Below are 27,550 nucleotides of genomic sequence, written 5' to 3' on the forward strand. Positions count from 1 at the left end.
GTTCAAACAAATAAATCTTAAAAAATAAAAATACTTTATGGCAATGAAACAAATAAAAAAAAAAAAACAAAACCTCTAAAGGATTCATCTGAGCCTTCAGCCAGTCATGAGGTTTTGCTGGTGGAGGGTCCTGCCTCCTTGTTGTTGACTTCTGATTGGTCGAGGTGGTGCTTGTTGAAGATTGGAGTGGGTGTGGCAGCTTCTTAAGACATCAATAAGATTTCCCTGTAGCATCCAGTGCTGCTTGACAGCATTTCGCCCAGTGCAGAACTTCTCTTAGAACTGGACTCAGTCTTCCCAAGTTCTGCCATTGCTTTATCAACTAAGTTTCTGTAATAGTCTAAATCATGTGTAATCATTCTAGCAATGTTCACAGCATCTTCAGCAGGAGTAATTCTACGTCAGGACATCATTCTCGTGGTTCATCTGTAAGAAGCAACTTCTCATCCAATAGAATTGCAGCAATTCAGCCATATCTTCAGGTTCCCATTTTAATTCCAAGTTTCTTCTTTAAAGATTTTATTTATTTATTTGAGAGGTAGAGTTACAGAGAGAGGGAGAGATAGAGAAAGAGGTCTTCTCTCTGCTAGTTCACTCCCCAAATGACTGGACCTGGGCCAATCCGAAGCCAGGAAGCAGGAGCTTCTTCCAGGTCTCCCATGCAGGTGCAGAGCCATTTTCTACTGCCTTCCCAGGCCATAGCAGAGAGCTGGATTGGAAGAGGAGCAGCTGGGACTTGAACCAGCGCCCATATGGGATGCCGGCACTGTAGGCAGAGGTTTGCCCACTATGCCACAGTGCTGGCCCATCTACCACTTCTGCTGTTACTTCCTTCAATAAAGTATTCAGTTCCTCAAAGTTATGTGTGAGGGCTGAAATCAGCATTTTTCCAAATACCTGTTAATATTGATATTCTGACTTCCTCCCATCAGTCAGGAATGATTTTAACGGTGTTACATTCTGCCAAAGTCTCGTGGCTGAATTATGGAGTCTACTTCTGAGAGTCAGCAAAGTCATCAAAGCTGGTGGCTGCACTGGATGGGGAGTAGGGGATGGGGGGAGGGAGGGAGGAGGGAGGGGTGGGGGCATGTGCTCTCCAAATCATGCAGCCCCTACAGAGCTCAGGGTAAGCTTATAAAGGCAAAAACCACATCCTGTTGGGAGTTAATCCAAAGCCAAGCATTCGTTACAGAAGCCAGAACAAGCAAGGTTACGCTTATCTCTGAGGGGGCACTGAACCCATTTTCCTAGCACTTAATGTAAACAATCCTTATGAATAACATTTTTACAAGGCTAATTTTTGAGTACATAGTAGTTGTGCAATTGATTAGAAAAAGAGGACAAACAGAGTGATTAGAGAACAGAGGCAAAATAGAGTGACTCAGGTCAGGCCAAAGCTCACTTAAATGGCATCTAGAACGGGAAATCTTTCTAGAAGATTTCAACTTATTTTGCCCAGACCCATCATAGGAATCACCATCTATAGCAGCTGTAACTTCACAAAATATGTTTTTAAAATAATAATGCTTTAAATAATAGTTGCAATTTGGGAGCTGGTGCCGTTGCTCACTTGGTCAATCCTCCACCTTGCAGCGTTGGCATCCCATATGGGCGCTGGTTCTAGTCCCGGTCGCTCCTCTTCCAGGCCAGCTCTCTGCTGTGGCCCGGGAGGGCAGTGGAGGATGGCCCAAGTTCCTGGGCCCCTGCAACCACATGGGAGCCCAGGAGGAAGCACCTGGCTCTTGGTTTCGGATCGGCGCAGCGCCGGCCGTAGCAGCCATTTGTGGGGTGAACCAACGGAAGGAAGACCATTCTCTCTGTCTCTCTCACTACCTAACTCTGTGAAATAAATTAAAAAAATAATAGTTGCAATTAAAAAAATAAGTTGCAATTACCCCTTTATGCATTGACTGTAACGTGGCTGCTGTATTAGGAGGCATAACAATTTTAATTTCATGGGCTGCAGAATGTTGTATGAACAGCCAGGCGGGAAGGCGCGGGGGAGGCCGTAGGGAACCCGGGACGCGGGGCCGGGTACCAGCGAGGGCTCGCGGCCCACAGGACTCGCGGTCCCGCCTCGGCGAGCCTGAGGGAACTGCGCCTGCGCCGCGGGACGCTCCGCCCCGCCCACCGCCGACGCCATCTTTGAGGCCGTTTCCGGCGCTGAGGGGAACCGGAAGGGCTTCCGTTGCCGAGGTGACGGGAGTGCGGCCGGCTGCGAGGTTCCCTCAGTTTGTAGTTCTTGCGTGGGAGAAAGATGTGAGTGAGACGGCAGGTTGGGCAGTCCCGGCGGTGTTCTGTGCGCCGCAGTACAGTCGCCTCCCTTCCAAGTCGTGCATTTAGCGAGTCCCGCCCCGGCGCGCTGGCGGCGGGTGCGGGCGCCTGACGTGCGCCGGAGTCGGGGGCTGTGGGGCTTCCGGGAGGCCGGGGGTCGCGAGGAGGACGCCCGAGGGCCGGCGCCCGGGCTCCGCGGGCGCGATCTGGGGTCCGGGGCTGGCGGGAAGCCCGCGCGCGTGGCCGGGGTCCTCGTGGGCGCCGGGCGTCACCCGCTCTCCGTGGGGAAGGCCGAGTCCCCGTCTGCAGGGGCGGCCCAGTAATCTTCCCTGCGGCTCTGGGCTCCGTGTTCGTGTCTCCCAGGTATTGGGATTGAAAACCGGGTACGTCGTTAAAACACACATCCCGGCATGCAGCGTTCCCATTACGTCCCTTGGAGGAGGACAAGGACTCGTAGCCCGGCTCTGAGTATCCGTGCTCAGAATGTCTGGTTACATGATTACATGCAAGGTGTTTAAGGGGTCATTTATAATGTTCTGCGACTTTTTATTTATTAATTTTTTTTACTTAGTGCACCTTGGATATTTTCACGTCTTAGCATATACCTTCTCTCTCTTTAAAGACTTACTTATTTGAAAGACAGAGTGACAGAGAGAGGTAGAGCCAGAGACAGAGAGAAAGGTCTTCCACCTGCTGGTTCACTCCCCAAGTAGTTGAGCTGATTAGAGCTGAGCTGAGCTGATCCAAAGCCAGGAGGCAGGAGCTTCCTCCGGGTCTCCCATGCGGATGCAGGGGCCCAAGAACTTGGGCCATTTTCTGCTGCTTTCCCAGGTCATAGCAGAGAACTGGATGGGAAGTGGAGCAGCCGGGACTCAAACTGGTGTCCATGTGGCATGCTGGCACTGCAGGTGGCGGCTTTACCGTCCTGCTGTGCCACAGTGCTGGCCCCTATACCTTCTTGATAATGGCTGCATCAATTGCTGTTAGTCCCTATTGCTTGTAAAATGCTGGTGTGTTTACTAGATTGCATTTTTATGCATCCCAGGAAGTAGCCTGTGGAAACTTTATTTGCCGCTTTAGATTTTAAGGTCATCTCTTTGGTTTGTCTGCTGTCTGCCTTTTCACCTCCCAGTCTCTTCCTAGTCTGTTGCAAATGTCTGTTTTGTTTTTTAAAGATTTATTTGTTTATTTGAAAGTCAGAGTGAGAAAAGGGGTGGGGGAGCTTCCATGCTGGTCACTTCCCACATGGCCGCAATGACCAGGGCTGGGTCAGGTGGAGGCCAGGAACCAGGAGCTTCCTCTAGGTCTCTCACATGGGCGCAGGGCTCTAAGCACTTGGGGTCTTCTGCTGCTTTCCCAGGCACATTAGCAGGCGGCTGGATTGGGGGAGCAGCCAGGATTCAAAATGGCACCCATGTAGGATGTTGTGGCGTTGGTGGCAGCTTTATTGACTATGCCACAGTGCTGGACCTGTGAATACCTGTTTAATTTATTTACTTCAGGATCCTGGTATCTTAGGAGAAAACTGTTTAATTCACATTAAAAGGGAACACACACACATACACGCACACACGTACAGGGTATTTCTGGGCAAAGACTTCCTAGGTAATGGGGACTTCCTGGCTACTGTTTATTCTTAGTTAATTTGTTACTTTAGTAAATGGTGATTAGGATTGAGATATGTAAGTCACCCAGCACATATTTTTGAAGTCAGTGATGAGAATTTCCATGACTAATCTGGGTTTTTTAGAACCCCTGTTTGGGGGGGACCTGTATAATAGGTGTTCCGTTTACTGCCAGGACCCCTTATGCACAAACCTCTTCTAGAGGCATCTCACCAAATGGAAACATTGAAAGGTGATAAGAACAGTGGTTAGCATACAACTGGAAATCAAGACGCTTTTCTTTTTAGATCAGAGCCTACGCAGAAGCTACAGTGTGAACATGCAGAAGGGAAGAGGGAGAACAAGTCGGATCAGAAGACGAAAACGCTCCAAAGGTTCTCAGACAAGAGGAGGTGGGTTTCTTTTGTGTTAATGGCAAAAAGAATGCCTTTGTTGATTGGTATCCATGCGGTCATAGCATTTCTCAAAGATTCATGGACAATGATCAAAGGGAATATTTCTTAAAAAACACTCCTTGTATATGGTGCCATTATATTCTTTTAAACTCTCTAGGAGTATAAATATATTTAACTGTTTCAAGTGTCTTTTCTGAGGATCACTCCCAAGCTTCTTTGTTTGTTTTTTTTTAAAGATTTATTTATTTATTTGCAAGTCAGAGTTATACAGAGAGAGGAGAGGCAGAGAGAGAGAAAGAGAAAGAGAAATGAAAGGTCTTTCATCCAATGGTTTACTCCCCAGATGGCCGCAATGGCTGGAGCTGTGCTGATCTGAAGCCAGGAGTTTCTTCGAGTCTCCCACGCAGGTGCAGGGGCCCAAGCATTTGGGCCATCTTCTACTGCTTTCCCAGGCTATAGCAGAGAGCTGGATTGGAGTGGAGCAGCCAGGTCTTGAACCGGCGCCCATATGGGATGCTGGTGCTTCAGGCCAGAGGGTTAACCTGCTGCACCACAGTGCTGGCCCCCTGTCTTTGTTTCTTTAAGCTACTGGTAGAGTCTCAGTGTTTGAGTATAAATTCATCACACTCTGAATGAGACACTGCATGGGAGAGCGCTAGGCTAACTGAAAGTCCTACGTGAATGCAATTTGTATTTGTATAAAACTTAGTAACACTCCTTCTGGGGGACCTCAAACACGTCAGGACCATCTTGAGCTAGTCTGACTATAAGGACCAAGAACACAGAAAAGAGATAGGAGACAGAATACGAACTCACAGCCAGACTGAATTTATTAAGAGAAAATAAACTCGCAGAAGTCGACCAACTGCCAGTGTGTACCTAGACCCAACATGTGGCAGAGGGCCTTAGACCCCAGCAGGCTGGGCCTTTTTATATTAGGTGTTATAGGGGTGGGGCTGGGGGGCAGTAGGTGGAAATGAGCTTCTCCATTCTGGTTCTTCAAGTTTGGCTTCTAAACCTGGGGAAGAATGCAGGGGGTCAGGTGGAGAACAGTGCAGGATGTGAGACTGAACTGGTCTCTTGTTGGAAGGCAGGGGCAGCGAGAACCTGAAATGGCTGTCCATCACTGACCTTAACCTCCTTTAACCTCCACAGCCAGTTTCCTGTTAAGTTTCTCCTGGCCTCACTCAGGCTCCCTTTCCCTCTAGTTCTACTACTTGAGCGTGGAGATGATTTCAGCTGCCCTTTTGTCCATTTGACTGCCTTTGTTTGCTTTCCCATATGTTGCTGTCGGTCTAACTTAACTGAGACTGTTTTCGGGTTACCCTTTTAGGAGTGTCTGGGACCTTTATTCCCTTTTGTATGACCCTGGAAGGCCTTCTGCCTGACATTTGGGGCTCTTTATGAGGGGGCTCTAGCTTGGCGAGTGCATGACTTAGAAGTGTGTCAGCTCGGTTGCTCCCTGGACACAAAGCACACGTTTCTGCCTCTCCTATGCCTCATAATCCTCCTTTGCCTAGAACGTGCTTTTTGTCCATTCTGCTGTTGGGTAGCATGTTCTGTAGATGTGTGTTGGTCCTAAGTTGTTGATCTTGTTATTTGAGTCTTCTAGTTCCTTATTGATATTCTTCCCAGTTGTCCTGCCCACTATTGAAAGTAGGATCTTGAAGCCTCCAATTACTGTAGAATTGTCTGTTTCTCCCTTTAATTCTGTCAGTTTTGCTTCATGTATTTTGGGATTCTGTTGTTAGGTTTGTATATGTTTATAGTTGATATATCTACCTGATGAATTGACTGCCTTTTTTTTTTTTTTTTTTTTTTTTTTTTTTTTTTTTGACAGGCAGAGTTAGACAGTGAGAGAGAGAGACAGAAAGGTCTTCCTTTTTCCGTTGGTTCACCCCTCAAATGGCCACCACGGCTGGTTGGCGCACTGTGCTGATCCAAAGCCAGGAGCCAAGTGCTTCTCCTGTTCTCCCATGCGGGTGCAGGGCCGAAGCACTTGGGCCATCCTCCACTGCCTTCCTGGGCCACAGCAGAGAGCTGGACTGGAAGAGGAGCAACCGGGACAGAATCCGGCACCCCGACCAGGACTAGAACCCGGGGTGCTGGTGTGGAGGATTAGCCTAGTGAGCCATGGCGCCGGCCTGAATTGACTTCTTTATCATAAAATGTCTCTTTTTGTCTCTAGTAACATTTTTGTTTTGTTTTAAAGTTTTAAAGCCAGCTCTGGCTGTCTTTTGGTGGTTTGTATGAAACATCTTTTTCCATCTTTTACTTTCAATTTCTGTATCTTTGAATCTAAAATGTATCTCTTGTAGCTAGGATATAGTGTGCTCTTTTAAAAATTTTATCCAGCCTGGAAAACTGCTTTTTGATGGATTTCTTAACCAAGTCACATTTAATGTTACTGTTTATGTAGTTGAATTTGGATTTACATCTGCCATTTGTATTTTTGTTTCCTATATGTCTTACAATTTTTTGTTCCTCTGTTTCTCCTTTACTATTTTCTGTTGCATTAATTGGATGTTTTCTAATATAATGCTTTAATATCTTAAGTGTCTTTTCATATTTTTTCGAATTATTCCCTTAGTGATAGCTCTAAAGCTTACGCTGTATGTATAAGTTGATCAGAATCTACCTCAGTGTAGGTCTTAGTCAGCTTGGGCTGGCATAACAGAATACCAGAGGTGGGGGGGCTTAAACAGAACAAACAGAACAGATCTACTTCTCACGGAGGCAGAGGCTGGGAAGTCCAAGACCAAAGCGCCAGCTGATTTGGTTCCTGGTGAGGGCTCTCTTCCCGGCCTCTGGATAGTTTGCCTTCTCACTGTGTCCTCATGTGCTGGGGGTTGGAATCTCTTTCTTCCAAGACCACTAATCTCATCCTCATGTTGTCCTGTAACAATAATGATCTCCCACAGGCCCATCTCCAGAACCCATCACTTTGAGGTTAGGGCTTGAGCATATAAATTTTGCGGGGATATAAACACTCAGTCAGTTACAGTCTTAAGTATTATATATCCTTTAATTCCTATCAGTGATGTTTTGTAGTTTTTGTCTCTTAGGTCTTATACATCTTTTATTAGATTTATCACTTAAGAAATATATATTTTTAGAGTTACATAAATGATACTATACAAAATATTTTAACTTTTGATTATCTCTTGCTAGCATATAAAAATACATTGTTTTTGGATATTGATTTTGTATCTTGCAACCTTGCTAAACTCAGTTTTTGTTTTATAAATTCCACCAGATTTTCTACATGGATGCTCTTGTCTTCTGAGAATGAGGACAGATTTGCTACCTTTCCAATTGGATGTTTTTTATTTATTTTTCTTACCATCTTGCACTAGCTAAACTGCTGGTACAATGTTGATTAAAAGTGGGAGGCCCAATAGTTGTTTTTAGTTCCTGATTGGAGGAGGAAAGCTCTCAGTTTTTTACCATTAAGTATGTCGCTGTAATTTTTTTTTAATTTATTTGAGAGGAAGAAGAAGGGGAGAGGGAGGATGAGAGAGACGAGGGACAGAGAGATCTCTGATTCACTGGTTCACTCCTCTGATGCCCATAATAGCTGGGGCTGAGCCAGGCAGAAGCTAGGAGCTGAGAACTCAACTGGTTCTCCCATGTGGGTGACAGGGATTCAACTACTCCAGTCACTGCCTGATGCCCATCAGGGTGCACATTGGCAGGTGTCTGGAGTTAGTAGTGGAGGTGAGATTCCAAAGCAGGCCCTCTGTTACAGGCTGTAGGTACCCCAACCAACAGCTAAAATACTGGGCCAGAAGCCTGCCCCAGGCACTGAATTTTATCATCACAGTTTTGTGTCTGGAACATAAATGAATAAAGTCATGTCCACCAGCCCTGGAAATAGAGCAGGAGATGGACCAGGATGGCAAGTCTACTGCATACAGGACAGCTGACTGGGGAGCAAAGGTGGGAGAGGTTTCCTTTAAGGATGACAGGTTTTCCTAAAAAACAGCACCATGGGATAAACTGCACAAAGTGGTACATTTATATATGGAAGGAAACCTCTGTAGCCAAACATTTCCCAAGATGCAGCTCATTCCACTTTATGCTATGCAGGTTTCTAATTCCACTTTATGCTATGCAGGTTTCTAATTCCACTTTATGCTATGCAGGTTTCTAAGAAGTGAGGCTCAGTGGGCAGGTAGGGACTAGTGTACTAAGATTTTATTTATTTTTTTATTTATTTTTAAAAGATTTATTTATTTGAAAGAGTTACACAGAGAGAGAAGGGGAGACAGAAAGAGACAGAGAGAGAGAGCAAGGCTTCTGTGTTTGTCCCAGGAAGTGCCTGGTGTGGCCTCGGAGAGGAGCTGCACTTGCTCCCAGGAATTGCCCACCCCTGAGAGACTCCAATGACAGAAGGAGTGAGCACACTTCAGAGCGTATTTACCCTGAACAGCAGGTATGCTGTCACCAGGGGGAAACACCCTAGGAGAGCCTGGAGAATTCTGATAACCACGAACTCTGATGCTGATTTTAAGACCAGAATTCCAGGAGTGGCTAAAACTTAAAAGTAAAACTTCTTGCATGTGCAGGTTACATAACAAATAAGCAGTTCCAACACACAATGGGAGTGTTTTTCTTCTCTGGTTGATGTTTGGCTGCAAGTGGAAAAAAAAAACTGCAAAGTCATTGTAGCCACAGCTTAAGACCAACACACGTGGAACTTAGGTTTTTTTTTTTTTTTTTTTTTTTTGCTTCCAGACATAACTTAAGAGCTGTGAGCAACCTCAGGCTAGTCCATCCCAACAAATGTCAGATTACTAAAGTGCAAAAATGAATTGTGACAGATTCATCATTTCAGTGCTTCTTGACATCACGCCAATGGCGAAGAGCCAGCTGTGTTTTTAAAAATGAACTGCTAACCATTATGTAACCAAAGATCTTGGTCAGAAAGGCAAAAGAGAAAGATAAGCTCGCAGATGCTTAAGGATAAAATCTAAGTAACCAGAAAGTCACTCTTTACAGTGTATTTGTGTGTGTGTTTTAATGTAAAAAGCTGTTTTTTTTTTTTTTTTTTTCCAGCACGGTCAAACATAGGTTTTCCCCTATGTTCTTTTTTTTTTTTTTAACTTTTATTTAATGACTATAAATTTCCAAAGTACAGCTTATGGATTACAATGGCTTCCCCCCATAAAGTCCCTCCCACCCGCAACCCTCTCCTTTCCCACTCCCTCTCCCCTTCCATTCACATCATGATTCATTTTCGATTCTCTTTATATACAGAAGATCAGTTTAGCATACATTAAGTAAAGATTTCAACAGTTTGCTCCCACACAGAAACATAAAGTGAAAAATACTGTTTGAGTACTAGTTATAGCATTAAATCTCAATGTACAGCACACTAAGGACAAAGATCCTACATGAGGAGTAAGTGCACAGTGACTCCTGTTGCTGACTTAACAAATTGACACTCTTGTTTATGGCATCAGTAATCAACCTAGGCTCTTGTCATGAGCTGCCAAGGCTATGGAAGCCCCCTGAGTTCACCGACTCTGATCATAGTTAGACAAGGCCATGGTCAAAGTGGAAGTTCTCTCCTCCCTTCAGAGAAAGGTACCTCCTTCTTTTTTTTTTTTTTTTTCTTATTATTTTTTTTTAAATTTTTTTTAAATTTTTTTTTTTTTTTTGACAGGCAGAGTGGACAGTGAGAGAGAGAGAGAGACAGAGAGAAAGGTCTTCCTTTGCCGTTGGTTCACCCTCCAATGGCCGCCGCGGCCGGTGCGCTGTGGCTGGCGCACCGCGCTGATCCGATGGCAGGAGCCAGGAGCCAGGTGCTTTTCCTGGTCTCCCATGGGTACAGGGCCCAAGCACCTGGGCCATCCTCCACTGCACTCCCTGGCCACAGAAGAGAGCTGGCCTGGAAGAGGGGCAACCGGGACAGAATCCGGCGCCCCGACTGGGACTAGAACCCAGTGTGCCGGCACCGCTAGGCGGAGGATTAGCCTAGTGAGCTGCGGCGCCGGCCGGTACCTCCTTCTTTGATGACGCATTCTTTCCACTGGGATCTCACTCACAGAGATCTTTCATTTAGGGTTTTTTTTTTTTTTTTTTTTGCCAGAGTGTCTTGGCTTTCCATGCCTGAAATACTCTCATCGGCATTTCAGCTGCATCCGCGTGCCTTAAGGGCTGATTCTGAGGCCAGAGTGCTGTTTAGGACATCTGCCATTCTATGGGTCTGCTGTGTATCTCACTTCCCATGTTGGATCGTTCTCTCCCTTTTTGATTCTATCAGCTAGTATTTGCAGACACTATTCTTGTTTATGTGATCCCTTTGGTTAAAAAGCTATTTTCTATTCAATTTTATTAAAAAGCTGGATATGGATGGAAGGGCACAGGAGAGGGGATGTGCTCTAGTTTATAGTAGGAATAATGAAATTTATAATTTTTTTTGAGATCCAGCCATGGCAGCCCTCTCAGCTAGTTGTCCCATGTACTATCACTGCATTTTGCTGATGAAAGAAAATTTGAAAAGGAGAGTCCCAGACCCCTCTGGTCCCCTTGGTGTGGAGTCACCCAGGCACCTACCCACCCCAAGAGACAACACCAGGCTCTTAGGGGACTGGGTTCTCCCCTAGCTTGTCCCTGGCCTGTGGTAGCTCAATGTTGTCTTTCTTGACCATGCAGTAGATAGGCTCACCTGGAGCTACCTAGCAGTACATTAGGGACTGGAGCTCTCTTTTGGCACAGTAATATTTCAAGCTTGTTTCTTTGGTCCCCAAATACATTTTTTAAAGTGTGTCATGTTCTGTGTGCCCCACTAGACTGAACACAGTTTCATTGCGTGTGGCAAGTGCTCAGTGAATATTCACCTTTCAGCTCCTACAGAGTCAGGAGGCGTCTCATGCAGATAGGAAGTGGAAATGCTTACTGTCACTTTTTTTCATGAAGGGATGATTTTGAGAGTGAAAAAAGACGTTTCTAAAGCTGTGGTCCTTTTAAATGCCAACCTTTTTGTTAATTTGTTTACCTGTTGACGGAAGGTGCTATACAAATGTTTCTACTTTAATAAAAAATCACATAGATTTAGGGTGTATTTCAGGTGAAAGTTTGCCCTCGCTTCTCAACGCACTTCCTTCCCCTTTAACATTGAAGATGAAACAACTGTTTTATGTAACTGACACAAAAGAGGCCTGTTCTGCAAGTCCAAGTCAGTGAGATCAATGCTGAGTCCCTGAAAAACTGTAAGAATTCCCAGGCTAGAAACTAAAACATCCACAAACTCATACTCTTACTGAACAAATCCACCAACAAGATCAGGTAATTAATATATTACCCATGATACAATTAAAAAATTTTAAGTTGTGTATACCTACTAAGCAAATCCACCAACAAAATCAGATAATTAGTACATTACAAATGATGATATTTAAAAATTTTAAGCTGTATTTCTTGCTAGTTCAAAAAAAATGCTATTTTTTTTCTGTGTCAATTTTGTATCCTGTGACCTTGCTAAATTCTTTTCAAGTTTCTTAGCTGCTTATGTATTCCATCAGCTTGGCTACATATGTATGTATGTTTTCTGAGATCAAAGACAGGTTTACTTTCTTTCTACTTGGATACTTGGATGATTTTTTTTTTAAATAAAGATTTTTTATTTATTTGAAAGGCAGAGTTACAGAGAGGGAGAGGCAGAGGCAGAGGCAGAGAGAGAGAAGTCTTCCATCCACTGGTTCACTCCCCAAATGGCTGACATAGCCATGGCTGGTCCAGACTGAAGCCAGGAGCTTCATTCGGATCTCCTACATTGGTGCAGGGGCCCAAGCACTCGGGCCATCTTCCATTGCTTTCCCAGGCCATAGCAGAGAGCTGCATTTGAAGTGGAACAGCTGGGACTCAAACTGGTGCCCATATGAGATGCTGGCCATGCAGGCATTGGCTTAACCCTCTACACCACAGCACCAGCCCCTGGATGCCTTTATTTGTTTATTTTTTGCCTTATTGCACTAGGTAAACTGTGAGTACTATGTTGAATAAATGCAGGGGCCCAGGTATCCTTATGTAGTTCCAGGTGTCTGGGGGAAAGCACTAGTTTGCCACAGTTAGATGTGTCACAGTTAAACATACTGACAGGGAGGCAAAGAGAGAGTGGGAGCACACATTCCCATCTGCCAGTTCTGTCCCCAGTGTCCACAGTGGCTGAAGTTGGCCACACCGCTGCCTGAGGCTGAGTATCGGGAACTCAGTCTGTGTCTCCTGTGAGGATGGTGGGAGCTCAGCTTCCTGAGCCATCAGCACTGCCTACCAGGGTGCGAGTTAGCAGGAAGTTGGAGTGAGGAGCTGGATCCAAGAATGCTCTCTATACTGCTAGACTAAGGCTCACCCCTGTCTTTTGTTAGGTATTCTTTACCAGGTTCAAGAAGTTCTCTGCCTTGGTTTGCTGAGGGTTTTCTGTTAGATTTTACCAACAGTTTTCCCTGCATCTGTTAAGGTGCTTCTGTTATTTACTATTTTAGTTCACACTGTTTGTGCTTTTTGTGAAAATGTGGTGATTTTCTTCTCTGTCAGGTAGGCTTCATCAGGGGTGGCCTTTTGAAAAGGGCATCTAATTGTACAGTGATTTAATCCCCATTTGTTCTGTCCTTTCCTGACTAGTGAATGAGAGCTACAAGTCTGAATTTATAGATCTACAGAAGTGGCTGAAAGACAAGAAGTTTGAAGATAAAAACTTAGCACCTGCTCGTTTCCCAGGTAAGATCTGGGATTCAACTCCCCTTCCCCTCATGTGAAGGGTGTGCCAAAAGCAGAGATGATTCTTAAGAGGTTGGCTTTGTTTTCTCAGTGAACATATTGATTGCTGTGTGTTGGGCTTGTTACCTTGTAGCTTCCCTATATACATGTATTTCACCTTGTAAAAATAAATGCAGGTGGATTATAGAAATGACAACATGTTGAAATAAAATTAAAAAGGGAAAAAGGGGAATGAGGATAGAAAAGTAAGATGAAGCCAGGAATAAGGAGGACATGTAAGAGACACAGTTAAAAGTCTTGCACACTTGTCAGAGGTGAGCCACAAGTGGGATCATCTTTCCAGCGGCTGGCAGGCTGGTTGTGGTTGCTGGGCCAGATCTCTTAGTGTTTGTCTCCTCAGCAGAAGGGCAGGTGTTCCTGGAGCCTAGACCTGATGGAGGTAGCTATGTTGGATGCTCACAGGAAAGACATCTGTGATAGGGTGTGACATGGTGATCCGTCCACTCAGCAACATCTCTGTGGTGGCAGTTTTGTGGATTTTTCACATTGTGTGGGCTGATGGGGTTGTCCCACAGCTCCAGTGAATACCCATAGTTGGTAGATGTCTAAGAGTGGGAGACTTGCAATCAGCCTGGTGAAGTGCTTGTTCTCTGGGTGTCCCTAAAGGAGAGAACGTTAGAGAGCCCTCGGCACGTGCTGTCCCTATTCTTGTTTGTGGCAAGTACTGGCCAAGGCACACTCTCTGTGACAGTTCATGACAGAGCTGCGGGCACCTGCAGTCATCTGAGCTCATATGAGGAGAACATTCTTTTTTTTTTTTTTTCTTTTGACAGGCAGAGTGGACAGTGAGAGAGAGAGACAGAGAGAAAGGTCTTCCTTTGCCGTTGGTTCACCCTCTAATGGCTGCGGCGGCCATCGTGCTGCAGCCGGCGCAGCGCGCTGATCCAAAGCCAGGAGCCAGGTCCTTCTCCTGGTCTCCCATGGGGTGCAGGACCCAAGCACTTGGGCCATCCTCCACTGCACTCCCGGGCCAGAGCAGAGAGCTGGCCTGGAAGAGGGGCAACCGGGACAGAATCTGGCACCCTGACCGGGACTAGAACCGGTGTGCCGGTACCCCAGGTGGAGGATTAGCCTATTGAGCCGTGGCGCCGGCCAACATTCTTTTCTGAAAATTCAAGAGCTTGTGTTTGGAGGTTAGATTTGGTTAGCTGGCAGTGACTATGTGCCTGAGTTCAGGGCCACCCTGCTCTGCCCCTAGGTGGGCTGGAGACACCCACAGGGTAGAACAAAATGTTCTTCAAACATATTTGGGGTCCAGCTGTAGGAAAGAGACAGTTGCGTGATTAGGGACCTCATGCTCTGTGTCACAGGGCAGGCTGCAGAAATGTTGCCTTACAGAAAATTTAAAGCATATTTCACCAATTGCTCAGCTGGCCATTAGGATAGTTATTCAGGCACCCATTGGGTATTTGAACTTTGAGCAAAATTTCTTGTTTGTCCCCCAAGGTAAAAGACTGCACATTTGCCCTTGGCTGAGTGAGGTAGTATGTGTAAGTTCATGAATCACACATGCTTCCTTGGGGCCCAAGAGCTGCATTTGGGCTGTCAACCCAAACAATGACAGAGAATGGCTCCCAAAACAAAGAGCTTTATCAGGAATAGCAGGCACTGTGATTTGGGATTCCTGTGCTGTAGCGAGCTATGGGCCTGTTTAGGAGGCAGAGGGAGACAGGTTTTTTTTTTTTTTTTTTTTTAAGACTTGTTTATTTATTTCAAAGTCAGAATGTCAGAATTACACAGGGAGAAGGAGAGACAGAGAAAGAGGTCTTCCATCCTCTGGTTCACTCCCCAATTGCCTGCAACTGCCGGAGCTGCACTGATCAGGAGCCAGGAGCCAGGAGCTTCTTTTGGGTCTTCCCATGCAGGTGCAGGGGCACAAGGATGTGGACCACACTCAACTGCTTTCCCAGGCCATAGCAGAGAGATGGATATGAAGTGGAGCAGACGGGACTAGAACCGGTGCCCACCCGCACTGAGACAGGGTTTTTTTTTTTTTTGGCCAGGCAGAGTTAGAGAGAGAGAGAGAGAGAGAGAGAGAGAGAGAGAAAGAGAGAGAAAGAGAGACACAGCCGGTGTGCTGTGTTGATCCGAAGCCAGGAGCCAGGTGTTTCCTCCTGGTCTCCCATGCGGGTGCAGGGCCCAAGCACTTGGGCCATCCTCCACTGCCTTCCCGGGCCACAGCAGAGAGCTGGACTGGAAGAGGAACAACCGGCGCCCCAACTGGGACTAGAACCCGGGATGCCGGTGCCGCTGGTGGAGGATTAGTCTAGTGAGCTGCGGCGCCGGCTAGACAGGGTTTTTAAAGGTAGTATGAAGAGGGTCACACAAGTTGTTGAAATAATTATTGTTAGCCATGAAGACCCATAGCAAGGTCGATGTCCATCCAAAGTTGAGTGGACAGTTGCTGGGCAGGCCTTGTATTTTTAGGCAAGGTTGTGCTTTGGCAAAGTCTGTTGTGATAGCTCCTGTTGTTAGGTGGTTATGAGTGAGGACACACCCATCGTGGCCTTCCCTGGCTCCATTTTGTCAGAGTTTGACAGAAGTGACTCCATTCTGGTAGTGACAACTTTTCACAGCACTGTTTTTTATTGAGGCCTCTTACAGTATGATCATGAACCATAATTGTCAGCGTGTTTAACTGTGTTTCCGTGTGTCAAATGGTCAGTAAAAGCCACATCCTTAGATCATACTGTCTTCACCAGGTGATCAAAGAAAATAGTGGCAGGAGTGGCTTTGCGGTTCCCAAGGCCTGCTTCCCTTCTGGGTGTCACTCTGCCCTAAGATGGATAGGTTTAATGTGCTTAAAAGCAGTTGGCAAGTGGTTTAGATACAATCCTTGAAAATAATCTATCTGTAATTTGGGGAAGTAAAGTTAAGAAAAAAATATTATTTATTTATTTATTTTATTTGTTTGAAGACAAGGGTTCTCATTTTTAACAGTGGGAATTGTTTGTCCTGGCCCCAGACTCCTGGCCATGGAGGTGCTAAGGCAGATGGTTTGCCAGTGATCTGAGCCCACTGCTTACAGTTTTGGGAACAGGAGACTTTGTCTAAGTGCTTTGTGCATTTTCAGATTTTAATCAGTGTGTGATAGGAAGGAACATTTTTGGAATATCTTGTAACAAAATGTGGGGAAGTTAGTATTAGCTTCAGAAAGGGCATGAGGAGGCTCTTAAGTTGCAAGCCGTGTTCTGTTTGGGCTGTTATCTGGTTTACATTCTGGGGACTGGCTCCAGAGTCTGCTTTGACGACCACACCACTTGCTGGCTCTGAGCGTTCTGGATTTATAATCCAGAGATTCTAAGCCAGTGAGGCATGCAGTTAAGCTTCACTGCTGACAGGCACTTCCACCTTGACGAGTGGATTCATTGTGAAAATGTCACTAAGTGCAGATTACTGGGATAGGTGTTTTGATATTGAGCAATATATTATAGAAATATAAATGGAGGGGCTGGCGCTGAGGCATAGTGGGTAAAGCTGCCTCTGCAGTGCTGGCATCCCATATGGGTGCCGATCCAGGTCTCTGCTGTGGCCTAGGAAAGCAGTAGAAGATAGCTCAAGTCCTTGGGCCCCTGCAACCCCATGGGAGACCTGGAGGAAGCTCCTGGCTCCTGACTTTGGATTGGCATAGCTCTGGCCATTGGGGCCATCTGGGGAGTGAACCATTGGATGGAAGCACTCGCTCGTGTTTCTCTCTCTCTCTCTCTCTCTCTCTCTCTCTCTCTCTGTCTCGGGCCCAAGCACTTTGCCCATCCTCCACTGCCTTCCCGGGCCACAGCAGAGAGCTGGACTGGAACCAGGACTAGAACCCAGCACCCATATGGGATGCTGGCACCACAGGCATAGGATTAACCAAGTGAGCCACGGCGCCGGCCCTGCTTACTGAATCTTAAAAAAAGAAATATAAATGGAGTACTTCCCAGCTGAGAAGAAAGGTCAAGAACTATGAATGTGGAGAGATTAACACCTTAGGCCTCCTCGGGTCAGAGAATACTTTTGCCTGCTGGGAAAGCCATCAGCTGAGCAATGTTCATCTGACTGTCGTCCAGCAAGGGAGCCGTGGGCATGGAGGGATGAGCTTCTGGAAGTTGGTGGAGTTTTAACAGTGCAGAATGAAGTCACCATGGTGACTGTGCTCTGGTCAGAGCCTGGGCTTGCAGCTACAGCTGGCTCTGGATCTACTCAGGCCAGCTCCCCAAGGTCCAGGAGAGCCCCTCTAGAGGGTGACTTGGTTGGGGAAAGGAGGATAAGGTTCACAGGTTCTGCCAACCTGAGTGCGGTTGACTGGTCTATACGTCAAAAGCGTCTCAGGGTCTCTACTGGGGAAAGCCAAGTCTGATGATGAAGTGACCTGGGGGGGTCTAGCCTTGGAGGTTGGGTGGGCATTGGGAGTAGGCTCCCTCCCTTATTGATACACCTTGGAGCAGAGAGTCCAGCTGGACGGTTTCTGTGGGAGGCCCAGGTGTAGATCAGTAAGAAGTCCATGGTGGTCTTTAGGTCTCAACTCTGAAGCTTGCTTTGCCTTCAAGGATTGTAAATGCACATGGAGGTCAGGCCATTTTTAAAAATTATTTATTTATTTATTTGACAGGCAGAGTGGACAGTGAGAGAGAGAGAGAGAGAGACAGAGAGAAAGGTCTTCCTTTTCCGTTGGTTCACCTTCCAATAGCTGTTGCGGCCAGTGCGCTGCTGCCGGCGCATCACGCTGATCCAAAGCCAGGAGCCAGGTGCTTCTCCTGGTCTCCCATGGGGTGCAGGGCCCAAGCACCTGGGCCATCCTCCACTGCATTCCCTGGCCACAGCAGAGAGCTGGCCTGGAAGAGGGGCAACCGGGACAGAATCCGGCGACCCGACCGGGACTAGAACCCGGTGTGCAGGCGCCGCAGGCGGAGGATTAACCTAGTGAGCCGCAGCTCCGGCCGAGATCAGGCCATTTTTAAAAATAGTTTCCCGATCCCTTCTTCCTCTTGGGAATCAAAGGCTGAGATGCCCAGCCTCAGTGTTGCGTAATTCTGAAGTTCATTTGCATCTTTAATTCAAAGTGGGGTCTCTAGGACTTGAAGGTATCATTGGATGTACCCTCATCTGCCTTTGCTTTCCTAGGTACAGGAAGAGGGCTGATGAGCACCGTGTCCTTGCAGGTGAGAACTTCTCTTTTATCCCTGAAACCCATTGTAGGTCATTTTGCTTTGTTTTTATAGTTCCGGTCAAGTGAATTAAAAATGTTTTAGACATATAAGCATTTTTGCCTAATGGATATGTTTGAATGTAAGTGCCAACTAGGATTACGTTTTCTCTAAACCCAAAGTCACAGTTCTTCAACAGTGCAGAAATTTGCTTTGCTCAAGACAAACTAGCCTGGAGGAAGCAGACTTGAGCTGGTGGTGCGGTCTCATGGCCATCTAAGCCCACACTTCCACCTGACCCCATCATGCCGTGGCTGTTAGAGCTTGAGCAGTGGACAGGAGTAAGCGGGTGAGGAAGGCAGGCTTCCCCCACTGAGGGCATTCCAGCCCCATCTCATTGGACAGTGATTCCAGCAGGCTGCGATCCTCACGGTCTTTCCCCGGCATTGCCCTGTCCAGATAAGATAACAGGTGAGGTGAGGAGAGAAGGCACGTGGGGTAGACCGCTAGCAGTCTGCACAGCAGTTTTATAAATTAAATCATACTGCAGGTGTGCCAGGGCCATGGCCCTCCTGTGAGTGGCTGTGAACATGGGCCCTGTCCCAGGATTGCCTTCAGCTCTCTCTCTGACCTGAAGCAGGACTCAGGATCCTCTCAACCTTTGTTCCGGACCTGGAAGATGAGGAGGCGATGACGTAGATGATCTGCAAGGTCCCCACTAGTTCCCTCTGTGCCATTTTAAAGGACATCCAATGAACAGTTTCTGCCAAGCTAGAAATATATTTCTTCCTTTATTTTAAAATTATTTTTATTTATTTCTAATTCCTTAATTTATTTAAACTCAGCTATGTGCATGTGTTTAGCCTAAAGAATGGTATCTTTTAATGTTGTAATTCTATTATGCTGTTTTTATTTAAAAATTTTTTTAAATTGTGAAATATATACAAAAATGCTTCAAAAAGTTCATGGAAAAATAGGATTAAAAATGCTTTATTTTGTGCAAAAAAATTTCAAATCTATGCATAGATTTTTCATAATAATGAACCCATACTTTGAGGTCCTTCCCAAAACTCACGTGTTCTAATCTTTACTTTCTTCTTGGCAAGGAGGGACAGATGATTATTTCGTTGCCTGAGAGTTGCCTGCTCACCACGGACACAGTGATTGAAAGCTACTTAGGGCCGTACATTACTAAGTAAGTGACCACCTGAATGCTGCTCTGGTGTAAGCGATTCTCCTGGACAGTCTCTGTCATTGGCAACTGGGTCATGTGACACATAGTTCATTAGGGCCCAGCTCCTTGTCTAGCTGATGAATACCTGAAATGATCTGGAGGCTTTACTCTGCTCCAGAGAGAGCGAGAGCGAGAGAGAGTGATGTCCCATCTGCTGACTCCCTCCCCATGTGACCACAGAAGTTGGTGGGTGAGGGTGAAGGGGAAGGGCTGGGCCACGCAGAAGCCAGGACTTAGGAACTCCGTCTGGGTCTCCCATGTGGATGCAGGCACCCAGGTATTTGAGCCACTACCTGCTGCCTCCCAGGGTGTGTGTTAGCAGGAAGCTGGAATAGGGAGCGGAGCCAGGACTGTAACCCAGGTGTTCTAATATGGGATGGATGCTGGTGTTCCAAGTGTTTTCTTAACCACTGTGCCAAAGATGTGCCTCTGTAAATTGCATTTTTAAGATTCCTAATAGGCTGCGTGGGGTGTGAGTGTGAATCTGATCCATCACTTTCTTAAGAATGAAGAATTATTGGGATAGTATTTGTAAGTCACAGCTGAGTCCCTTGGCTGATAGTAGCCTGTTCTGCATCATAATAGGTCTTGACAAATGCTAGTCTCTCTTTTATTTTTACCCTCCTTATGCTTGTTTGAATTCTCCAATTATGAAGAGCTGTTGGCATTCTGAGAGAATTAGTTCTGTGTAGGAATAGGAGAGAGGGGGCCCATGTGGGAGTTGAGACCCATGTTCCGGCTCATGTTTCTGGGCCTTTGTTTTGGGGCACCTCTGAGGACAGAACGAGTGAGATCCTTGGCAGAAGGGATTTCTAAGTTAGGACTGTCAAAAGATTGTTCTGTTTGGCAATTCTGGACTTCCCCCCACCCCACATTTTCAGAAGGGAGCTAATATATCTTTATAGGCCTAAGTAGAGGCAAGCGTGTTCTTGGTATTAACATTTTCTAACTTACTCTGAGTTAAGTATATGGTAAAATGGGAATTTGGAATTCAAAAGATTGATGGAAACTTTTTCAAAAAGCATTCATGCAGTATGAGATCTCTATTGGTAATTGTGTAAAGCTAAAGTACTCTATTATCTAACTTATAATAGAGTAGATAAGCTTGGGAGTAGATCGTTTGTAACTAACAAGACTAAAATAGGCATGTTCAGTTTGTCATCCAGGTTAGTGTCACCCTTAGAACATTGGGAAACAACAGAGGTGTTTTACTCTACTTTGTCCAATATGGTGGTCTGCACAGATGGCTGTTGAGCACTTGAACGTGCCTTGTCTGACTGAGGGACTGAGTTTTAAATGTTACAGGCAGCCCTCTGTGTCCACAGGTTCCATATTGTGGCTTTAGCCAACTGCAGATTGAAAATGTTTGATTAAAAAAAGTCCTTATTGTCTCTATTCGGCATGTACAGACTTGTTTTTCTGGTCATTATTCCTCAACAGTACAGTGTGGTAGCTGTTTTACAGTACTTACATTGTAATAGTTGTTATAACCTAGAGATGATTCAGAGTGCATGAGAGATGAGCATAGGAGGTGTGCCATTTTCTATGAGGGACTTGCACTCTGTGGCTTTCAGTAACCATGTGAGTCCTGGAACCAATTCCCTGCAGATACTGAGGGCCGCACATATTTAATTCTGAATCGTTGAAATTGAAGCTGGAGTTGCCTGTGTACCCAGTGGTTACTGTAGTGGATGGTGAGGGTCCAGCGTCTTTGCATCAGTTTCCCCCCACTGTGCTTGCCTAGCTGAAACAGATGTGCTTATGACAAAAGCTTGAAGCCAAATTGGAAGCCAAGGGGCTTTTGTAACAAGGAATCGCTTGCAAACAAACCTGGAGGTTGGGTTTCTGAGTTGGCATTGCTGGCTCATCAGTTTGGTTTGTTCAGTGCTGTTGTGTGCAGGGTGCACTAGGGAGAGGGATAGTCCTTGGGGAGGAAGGAGCTCTCTTGGCTGCCCTCAGTATACTCGAGTGTATATCGAGTGTTGACAATTTGAACACAGTCCCTGTGGCTGCAAAACCAAACACTTAGCTTATTCTGTATTTTGAGTAAAAGTAATTCCTTGAATCTGACTTTTAATTTTAAAAGGTGGAAGCCTCCTCCGTCTCCTCTGCTGGCTCTGTGCACATTTTTAGTTTCAGAAAAGCATGCTGGGGACCGGTCTCCCTGGAAGCCTTACCTGGAAATTTTGCCCAAGGCCTACACCTGCCCTGTTTGTTTGGATCCTGAAGTGGTGAATCTTCTGCCCAAACCTTTACAAATGAAGGCTGAGGAACAGAGAGCCCGTTTGTGGGAGTTCTTTGCTTCCTCCAGGGGCTTTTTCTCTTCCCTGCAGCCTCTGTTTGTGGAGCCCATTGACAGCATCTTCAGCTACAGTGCCCTCTTGTGGGCCTGGTGTACTGTCAACACCAGAGCTGTGTACCTGAGGCGCAGGCCGCGGGAGTGCCTGTCTGCTGAGCCCGACACCTGCGCACTTGCTCCGTACCTGGATCTGCTGAATCACAGCCCACATGTCCAGGTGAGAAGCTGACAGGTGGACCCAGGCTCTGTTTTGATAGGAAGGATTCTAACATGTAGAACCCATGACTTTGAATGGTGAGAGAAGCCAAAGGGATGAGTGAGCTGTTAGGTCAAGCTGCTGGCAGGAGTGTTCTTCTCTTTCACCTCAGCCCATTGTCACTGCTGGCATGGTTTTTCCTTTCTCCCATTTTTCTGCTCTACTGTCCTGGCCTGTGGGGTCCTGGACTCTCTTCCCTGGGCTGCTTTTCGTGGCACCCATCACCTGCCTGGCCTATGGGGCTGAGCTCTTGTTTACTCTCCTGTCCGATCCTGTTTCATTGATAACTTTATGGCACAGCTGTCAAACGTTGTCTTTGCTCTGCTAATACTAACTGATAGAAATCAAAAAGGGAGAGAATGATCCATCATGGGAAGTGAGATACACAGCAGACCCATAGAATGGCAGATGTCCTAAATAGCACTCTGGCCTCAGAATCAGCCCTTAAGGCATTTGGATCTGGCTGAAGAGCCCATGAGAGTATTTTAGGCATGGAAAGCCAAGACACTCTGGAAAAAAAAAAAAAAAAGAAGAAGAAGAAGACCTAAATGAAAGATCTCTGCGAGTGAGATCCCAGTGGAAACTACGGGGCCATCAAAGAAGGAGGTACCTTTCTCTGAAGGGAGGAGAGAACTTCCACTTTGACTATGACCTTGTCTAAATAAGATCGAAGTCAGCAAACTCAAAAGGCTTCCATAGCCTTGGCAACTCATGACTAGAGCCTAGGGAGATTACTGACGCCATAAATAAGAGTGTCAAATTGTTAAGTCAACAACAGGAGTCACTGTGTACTTAGTTCTCATGTGGGATCTGTCCTTAATGTGTTGTCCAGTGTGAAGTAATGCTATAGCTAGTACTGAAACAGTATTTTACACTTTGTGTTTCTGTGTGGGGGCAAACTGATGAAATCTTTACTTAATATATACTGAATTGATCTTCTGTATATAAAGATAATTGAAAATGAATCTTGATGTGAATGGAATGGGAGAGGGAGCGGGAGATGGGAGAGGTGCGAGTGGGAGGGAAATTATGGGGGGGAAAGCCATTGTAATCCATAAAGTGTACTTTGAAATTTATATTTACTAAATAAAAATAAATAAATAAATAAACAAATGAATGTAAAAAAAAGAGAAAGATTATAAAAAATGAACTTGCATGGGCAACCACAGAGGGTGGACAGGCTCAAGGGCAGAAGTGGCATTTTTCCCACGTGTCGTTAAATTTATAGATGAGTGTTTAGCTGCATCTGACATAATATGGTGACTGAATCCATTATTTAGTTTTATGCTTCAAAAAAAATCTTTAGCAATTTTCCTTCCTAGGTAGAAGCAGCGTTTAATGAGGAAACTCGTTGTTATGAAATTAGAACGGCTTCAAGGTTTAGAAAACACGAAGAGGTTTTCATCTGCTACGGCCCTCATGACAACCAGCGGCTGCTCCTGGAGTATGGCTTTGTTTCCGTCCGTAACCCTCATGCTTGTGTTTATGTCTCAGGAGGTTGGGATCAACTTTGTTCTTTTTTTTTTTTTTTTTTTTTTTTTTTAAAGATTTTATTTGTTTATTTGAACGAGTTACAGAGAGGTAGAGACGGAGAGAGAGGTCTTTCATCCACTGGTTCACTCCCCAGATGGCCACAACTGCTGGAGCTGCGCCGATCTGAAGGCAGCAGCCAGGAGCTTCCTCTGGGTCTCCCACATGGGTGCAGGGGCCCAAGGACTTGGGCCATCTTCTACTGCTTTTCCAGGCCATAGCAGAGAGCTGGATCAGAAGAGGAGCAGCCGGGACTAGAACCAGTGGCTATATGGGATGCCGGCGCTTCAGGCTAGGGCTTTAACCTGCTATAGCACTGGCCCCTCAACTTTGTTCTTGCTGTTAAGATGTTGTAACTTTTTATCCCTCTGGAGATATGGTTATTTTCAGTTTTAACAAAAATAGGAAAACGTTAGGACACTTACATTTTTTTATGTAAAATGTTACATTATTTTGTCGTAGGTAGGTGTAGTCTTATTCTTACCGACTGTGCAGTTTCAGTGTTGGAGTAAAAACAACAGAGTTGGAGTGATACTGAGTAGAACTGGGGCACACAGGTGTCTTGCCTAGTGGTTATGATGCCCGTGTACCATATTGGATTTGATCTCTGACTGGCTCCTGACTTCAGCTGTCTGCTAATGCAGACCCTGGGAGACAGCATGATAACTCAAGTAATTGGGTTTCTGCCCCTCATGTGGGAGCCCTGGATCGAGTTCCTGGTTCTCAGCTTGCTGTTGCAAGCATTTGGGGAGTGAATAGTAGGTAGAAGCTTTCTATCTTTCTTTCTTCCTTTCTGTCACTCTGCCTTTCAAATAAAAAAACTTTTTTTTTGGAAGAACCAAGGAAAGTTTTATTGTACTGGGTCCTAATGTATTTCCTAAAAGGAAAATTGCTAGGGAGATAAGTATAATATTAACAGATAAAAGGAAATGGAAATGTTTGTACTGAGATATTTTTCTTTTTTTTTTTTTTAAAGATTTATTTATTTATTTGAAAGAGTTACACAGAGAGAGGAGAGGCAGAGAGAGAGAGAGGTCTTTCATCCAATGGTTCACTCCCCAATTGGCTGCAACAGTTGGAGCTGTGCTGATCCAAAGCCAGGAGCTTCTTCCGGGTCTCCCACATGGGTGCAGGGGCCCAAGTATTTGGGCCATTTTGCACTGCTTTCCCAGGCCATAGCAGAGAGCTGGATTGGAAGTGGAGTAGCCGGGTCTCGAACCGGCGCCCATATGGGATGTTTGTGCTTCAGGCCAGGGCGTTAACCCACTGTACCACAGCGCTGGCCCCGATATTTTTCCTATTACTAAAGAAAATAGAATTAGAGGGTAATGAATAAAAAGTATTGTTAAGTACCTACTAAGTATAGGATACTACCAGTTGCAGAGAAACATCTAATAGGCAGTTCTTGCTTTTGGAATTTAATGCCATTAGATACTGATTCCTTTTGTGTGTGTGTATGATTAACTAGCCATTATTTATATTATTTTAAAATAATTTACGCATTAACTTTGTAGTTGAAGATTCCAAATACAGTATTAAAATTGGATTTTCTCCTGAAGAAGCAGCAGAGAGTCAGTTTTCTAGGCCATGAAGAATTGGTGAGGGGTGGGCATCGTGGCACTGCTGTTAAAGCTGCTACTTGGGATACCTGCATCCCATATCAAGTACCAGGTTCAAGTCCCAGTTTCACTTCTGATCTAGCTTCCTAATGATGTACTTCCTGGAAGGCGGCAGGTGATGGCTCAGGTCCTTGGGTCACTGCTCCTCATGGGAGACCTGGCTTGAGTTGTGGGCTCCTGCCTTCATGCTGGCCCAACCCCAACTATTGTGGATAGAAGGTCTCTCTCTCTCTCTGCTTTTTAAATAAAGTAAAAACTAGTGTATAATTTGAGGTAGTTTTAATGTAAGTTTGAATTGAAATAGGAACTACTGTATCCTATAGGGAGAATAATAATATTTTTAAAAATTTAAGAAAAGAGAAGGCAAAAACTAGAGCTTTTGGGGTCTCAGAAAAATAGCTTTGAGAGTTCAGATTCCTGATAACTTTAATGCTGATGGCTGTGAAAGTTTAGTTTGCCAAATAAATTATATTGAATAATATATATTTTAGTTACATTTTAAAAATGATAGAGAAATCATTCAAACAAAATAGTTTTGCTAATTTTTGTGTATTTACTTTCAGTGAATAGTTTTGAATTCTGGCCTTCAAAACTCAATATGATTCACCTCTCTTCATGGTTTTACAGAACCAATAATTTTGATGTGATTTCCCAGCAGTTACCCTAATGTGTCAGTTACCTGATTTTGTTGATGGGTTTGCTTAGTGGGAGTGGGAGGTTGTGGATGCTTTGTCCTCTAGCCTGAGAATTGCTGCTGCTTTTTGAAGACTGGATAATGATCCGTTTGAATTGGATGGCAGAATAGACCTCTTTGTGTGGATTGATAAAACTGTCTATGTCTTGATTGCTAAAGGGATGAGAGTGTGCTGAGAAGGGAAGGGAAGACACTTTGAATTACACCTAAATCTCCGTCTGATTTGACTCTTTTTTCTTTATTGTAGAAATACTTGTTAAATATCTTCCACCAACAGATAAACAGCTGAACAAAAAGGTTGCCATTTTAAAGGACCATGGTTTTATAGAGTAAGTGTTTCTCTGTCTCTTAAAATCATTCCTTCAGAAATCTTCATGAAAAGTTGGTTTTCCGTGTGTATGAGGCCCCTCCTGACTCTGGATGAGCTGAGAGGTGGGTATTTACTGAGTACTTGCCACGGGCAGTGAGTGTGCTCAGTGTAGTGGGGCACACACGGACCATGGCACACTCTGTAAAGAAATGTGTTTGCGGACCTGCGATACAAGCTTGAACTATTAAATGACTGTGAAAAGACAGTCCCTGCCCCTGCCTCTTGTGCAGTGAGTGGGGTCCTCAAGTGGGTGTCTGTCTACCGTGTGATCAGGAGGGACAGCACCGGGCTACTGCAGGCCAGGGACAGCCTGGCAGAGAGCCCACTCCTGTAAACTTGGTGCTGGCTCCTGGGGTGGGTCAGTGGCCGGTGATTCCACATCAAGAAAGTCTTGAGGGTCTCCCTTTCAAATTTTTTGGGTAAAATATAAGTTTTAAATAATGCAGTGACAGTGTTTGGGACAAGTAGCTGGGATGGCTGCCATTGATAATTCCTGAATTTCCTCATTCACGTTATAAACTGTAGCATGTCCTCTCCTGTGTCCCCTTCATCTGTGTTCAGCGTCTTAGTAAAACTGACTGGAAAATAGCTTTTTACTTTAATAAAAAAAAAGTCACTGGATAGAGAATTTTCAGTTATTTAGAATTTATTCCTAAACATCTTCAGGTTTATCTTTTCCTTTTTGACGAAGATAACAGGTTACATATAGTTAGCAGCTCATTTGAAAAAGAGGGCCGTCTGTCTCTCTAGCATTGTGCGGAGTCAGGAAGCCCTGCGGTGATGGCTCTGTCATGATTTGTTCTCCCACTTTAGAAATCTGACGTTTGGTTGGGATGGACCATCCTGGAGGCTGCTCACAGCTCTCAAGTTGTTATGTCTGGAACCTGAAAAATTGTAAGTTCCACATGTGTTGGTCTTAAGCTGTGGCTACAATCTGGACATGACTTTGGAGTTTTTTTTAGCTGACATTCAGACATTAGATACCAACTAGAGAAGAAAAAAGAATGCCATTGTGTGCTGGAACTGCTTATTTGTTATGTAACCTGCACATACAGTGGATGTTTTACCTCTAAATTATAGCCATTCCTGGAATTCTGGACTTAGAATCAGCATCAGAGTACATGATTGTTAGAATTTTCCAGTCTGTTTGGATATATTCCCCCAGTGAGCAACGATGGAGTTCCGGGCTCCTGGCTTTGGCATTTGGTGCGTGAACCAGTGGATGGAAGATCTTTCTGTCTCTCCCTCTCTTACTTTAACTCTGCCATGCAAATAAATAAATGAATCTTTTTATTTTATTTTATTTTATTATTTTTTGACAAGCAGAGTGGACAGTGAGAGAGA

At 45.2% G+C, this 27,550-nt stretch overlaps 1 protein-coding gene across 28 annotated transcripts in view; it reads left to right on the forward strand.

The window, feature by feature from the left end:
* The window catches only part of SETD4 (SET domain containing 4), a 109,681-nt gene that overhangs the window by 76,224 nt on the left and 5,907 nt on the right, over positions 1 to 27,550 (forward strand). For 20 of the 28 annotated variants that reach the window (XR_007914536.2, XR_519871.4, XR_011387700.1 and 17 more), the window contains 8 exons: positions 4,187 to 4,291; positions 12,923 to 13,018; positions 18,182 to 18,219; positions 19,311 to 19,399; positions 21,525 to 21,954; positions 23,316 to 23,490; positions 26,084 to 26,165; positions 27,020 to 27,100. Coding sequence is in view for 3 of the 28 variants with exons in the window: in XM_070071858.1 (XP_069927959.1) it covers positions 4,187 to 4,291; positions 12,923 to 13,018; positions 18,182 to 18,219; positions 19,311 to 19,399; positions 21,525 to 21,954; positions 23,316 to 23,490; positions 26,084 to 26,165; positions 27,020 to 27,100 (1,096 nt within the window). In the remaining 25 variants the exon portion in view is untranslated. Of the gene's footprint in view, positions 1 to 1,645; positions 2,369 to 2,489; positions 2,658 to 4,186; positions 4,292 to 12,922; positions 13,019 to 18,181; positions 18,220 to 19,310; positions 19,400 to 21,524; positions 21,955 to 23,315; positions 23,491 to 26,083; positions 26,166 to 27,019; positions 27,101 to 27,550 lie in introns of those variants that run through there. The other 8 variants (XR_519875.4, XM_070071859.1, XR_001795733.3 and 5 more) reach the window with 7 other exon arrangements.

This window comes from Oryctolagus cuniculus, chromosome 4 (genome assembly GCF_964237555.1).
Source record: "Oryctolagus cuniculus chromosome 4, mOryCun1.1, whole genome shotgun sequence".
Taxonomy (NCBI): domain Eukaryota; kingdom Metazoa; phylum Chordata; class Mammalia; order Lagomorpha; family Leporidae; genus Oryctolagus; species Oryctolagus cuniculus.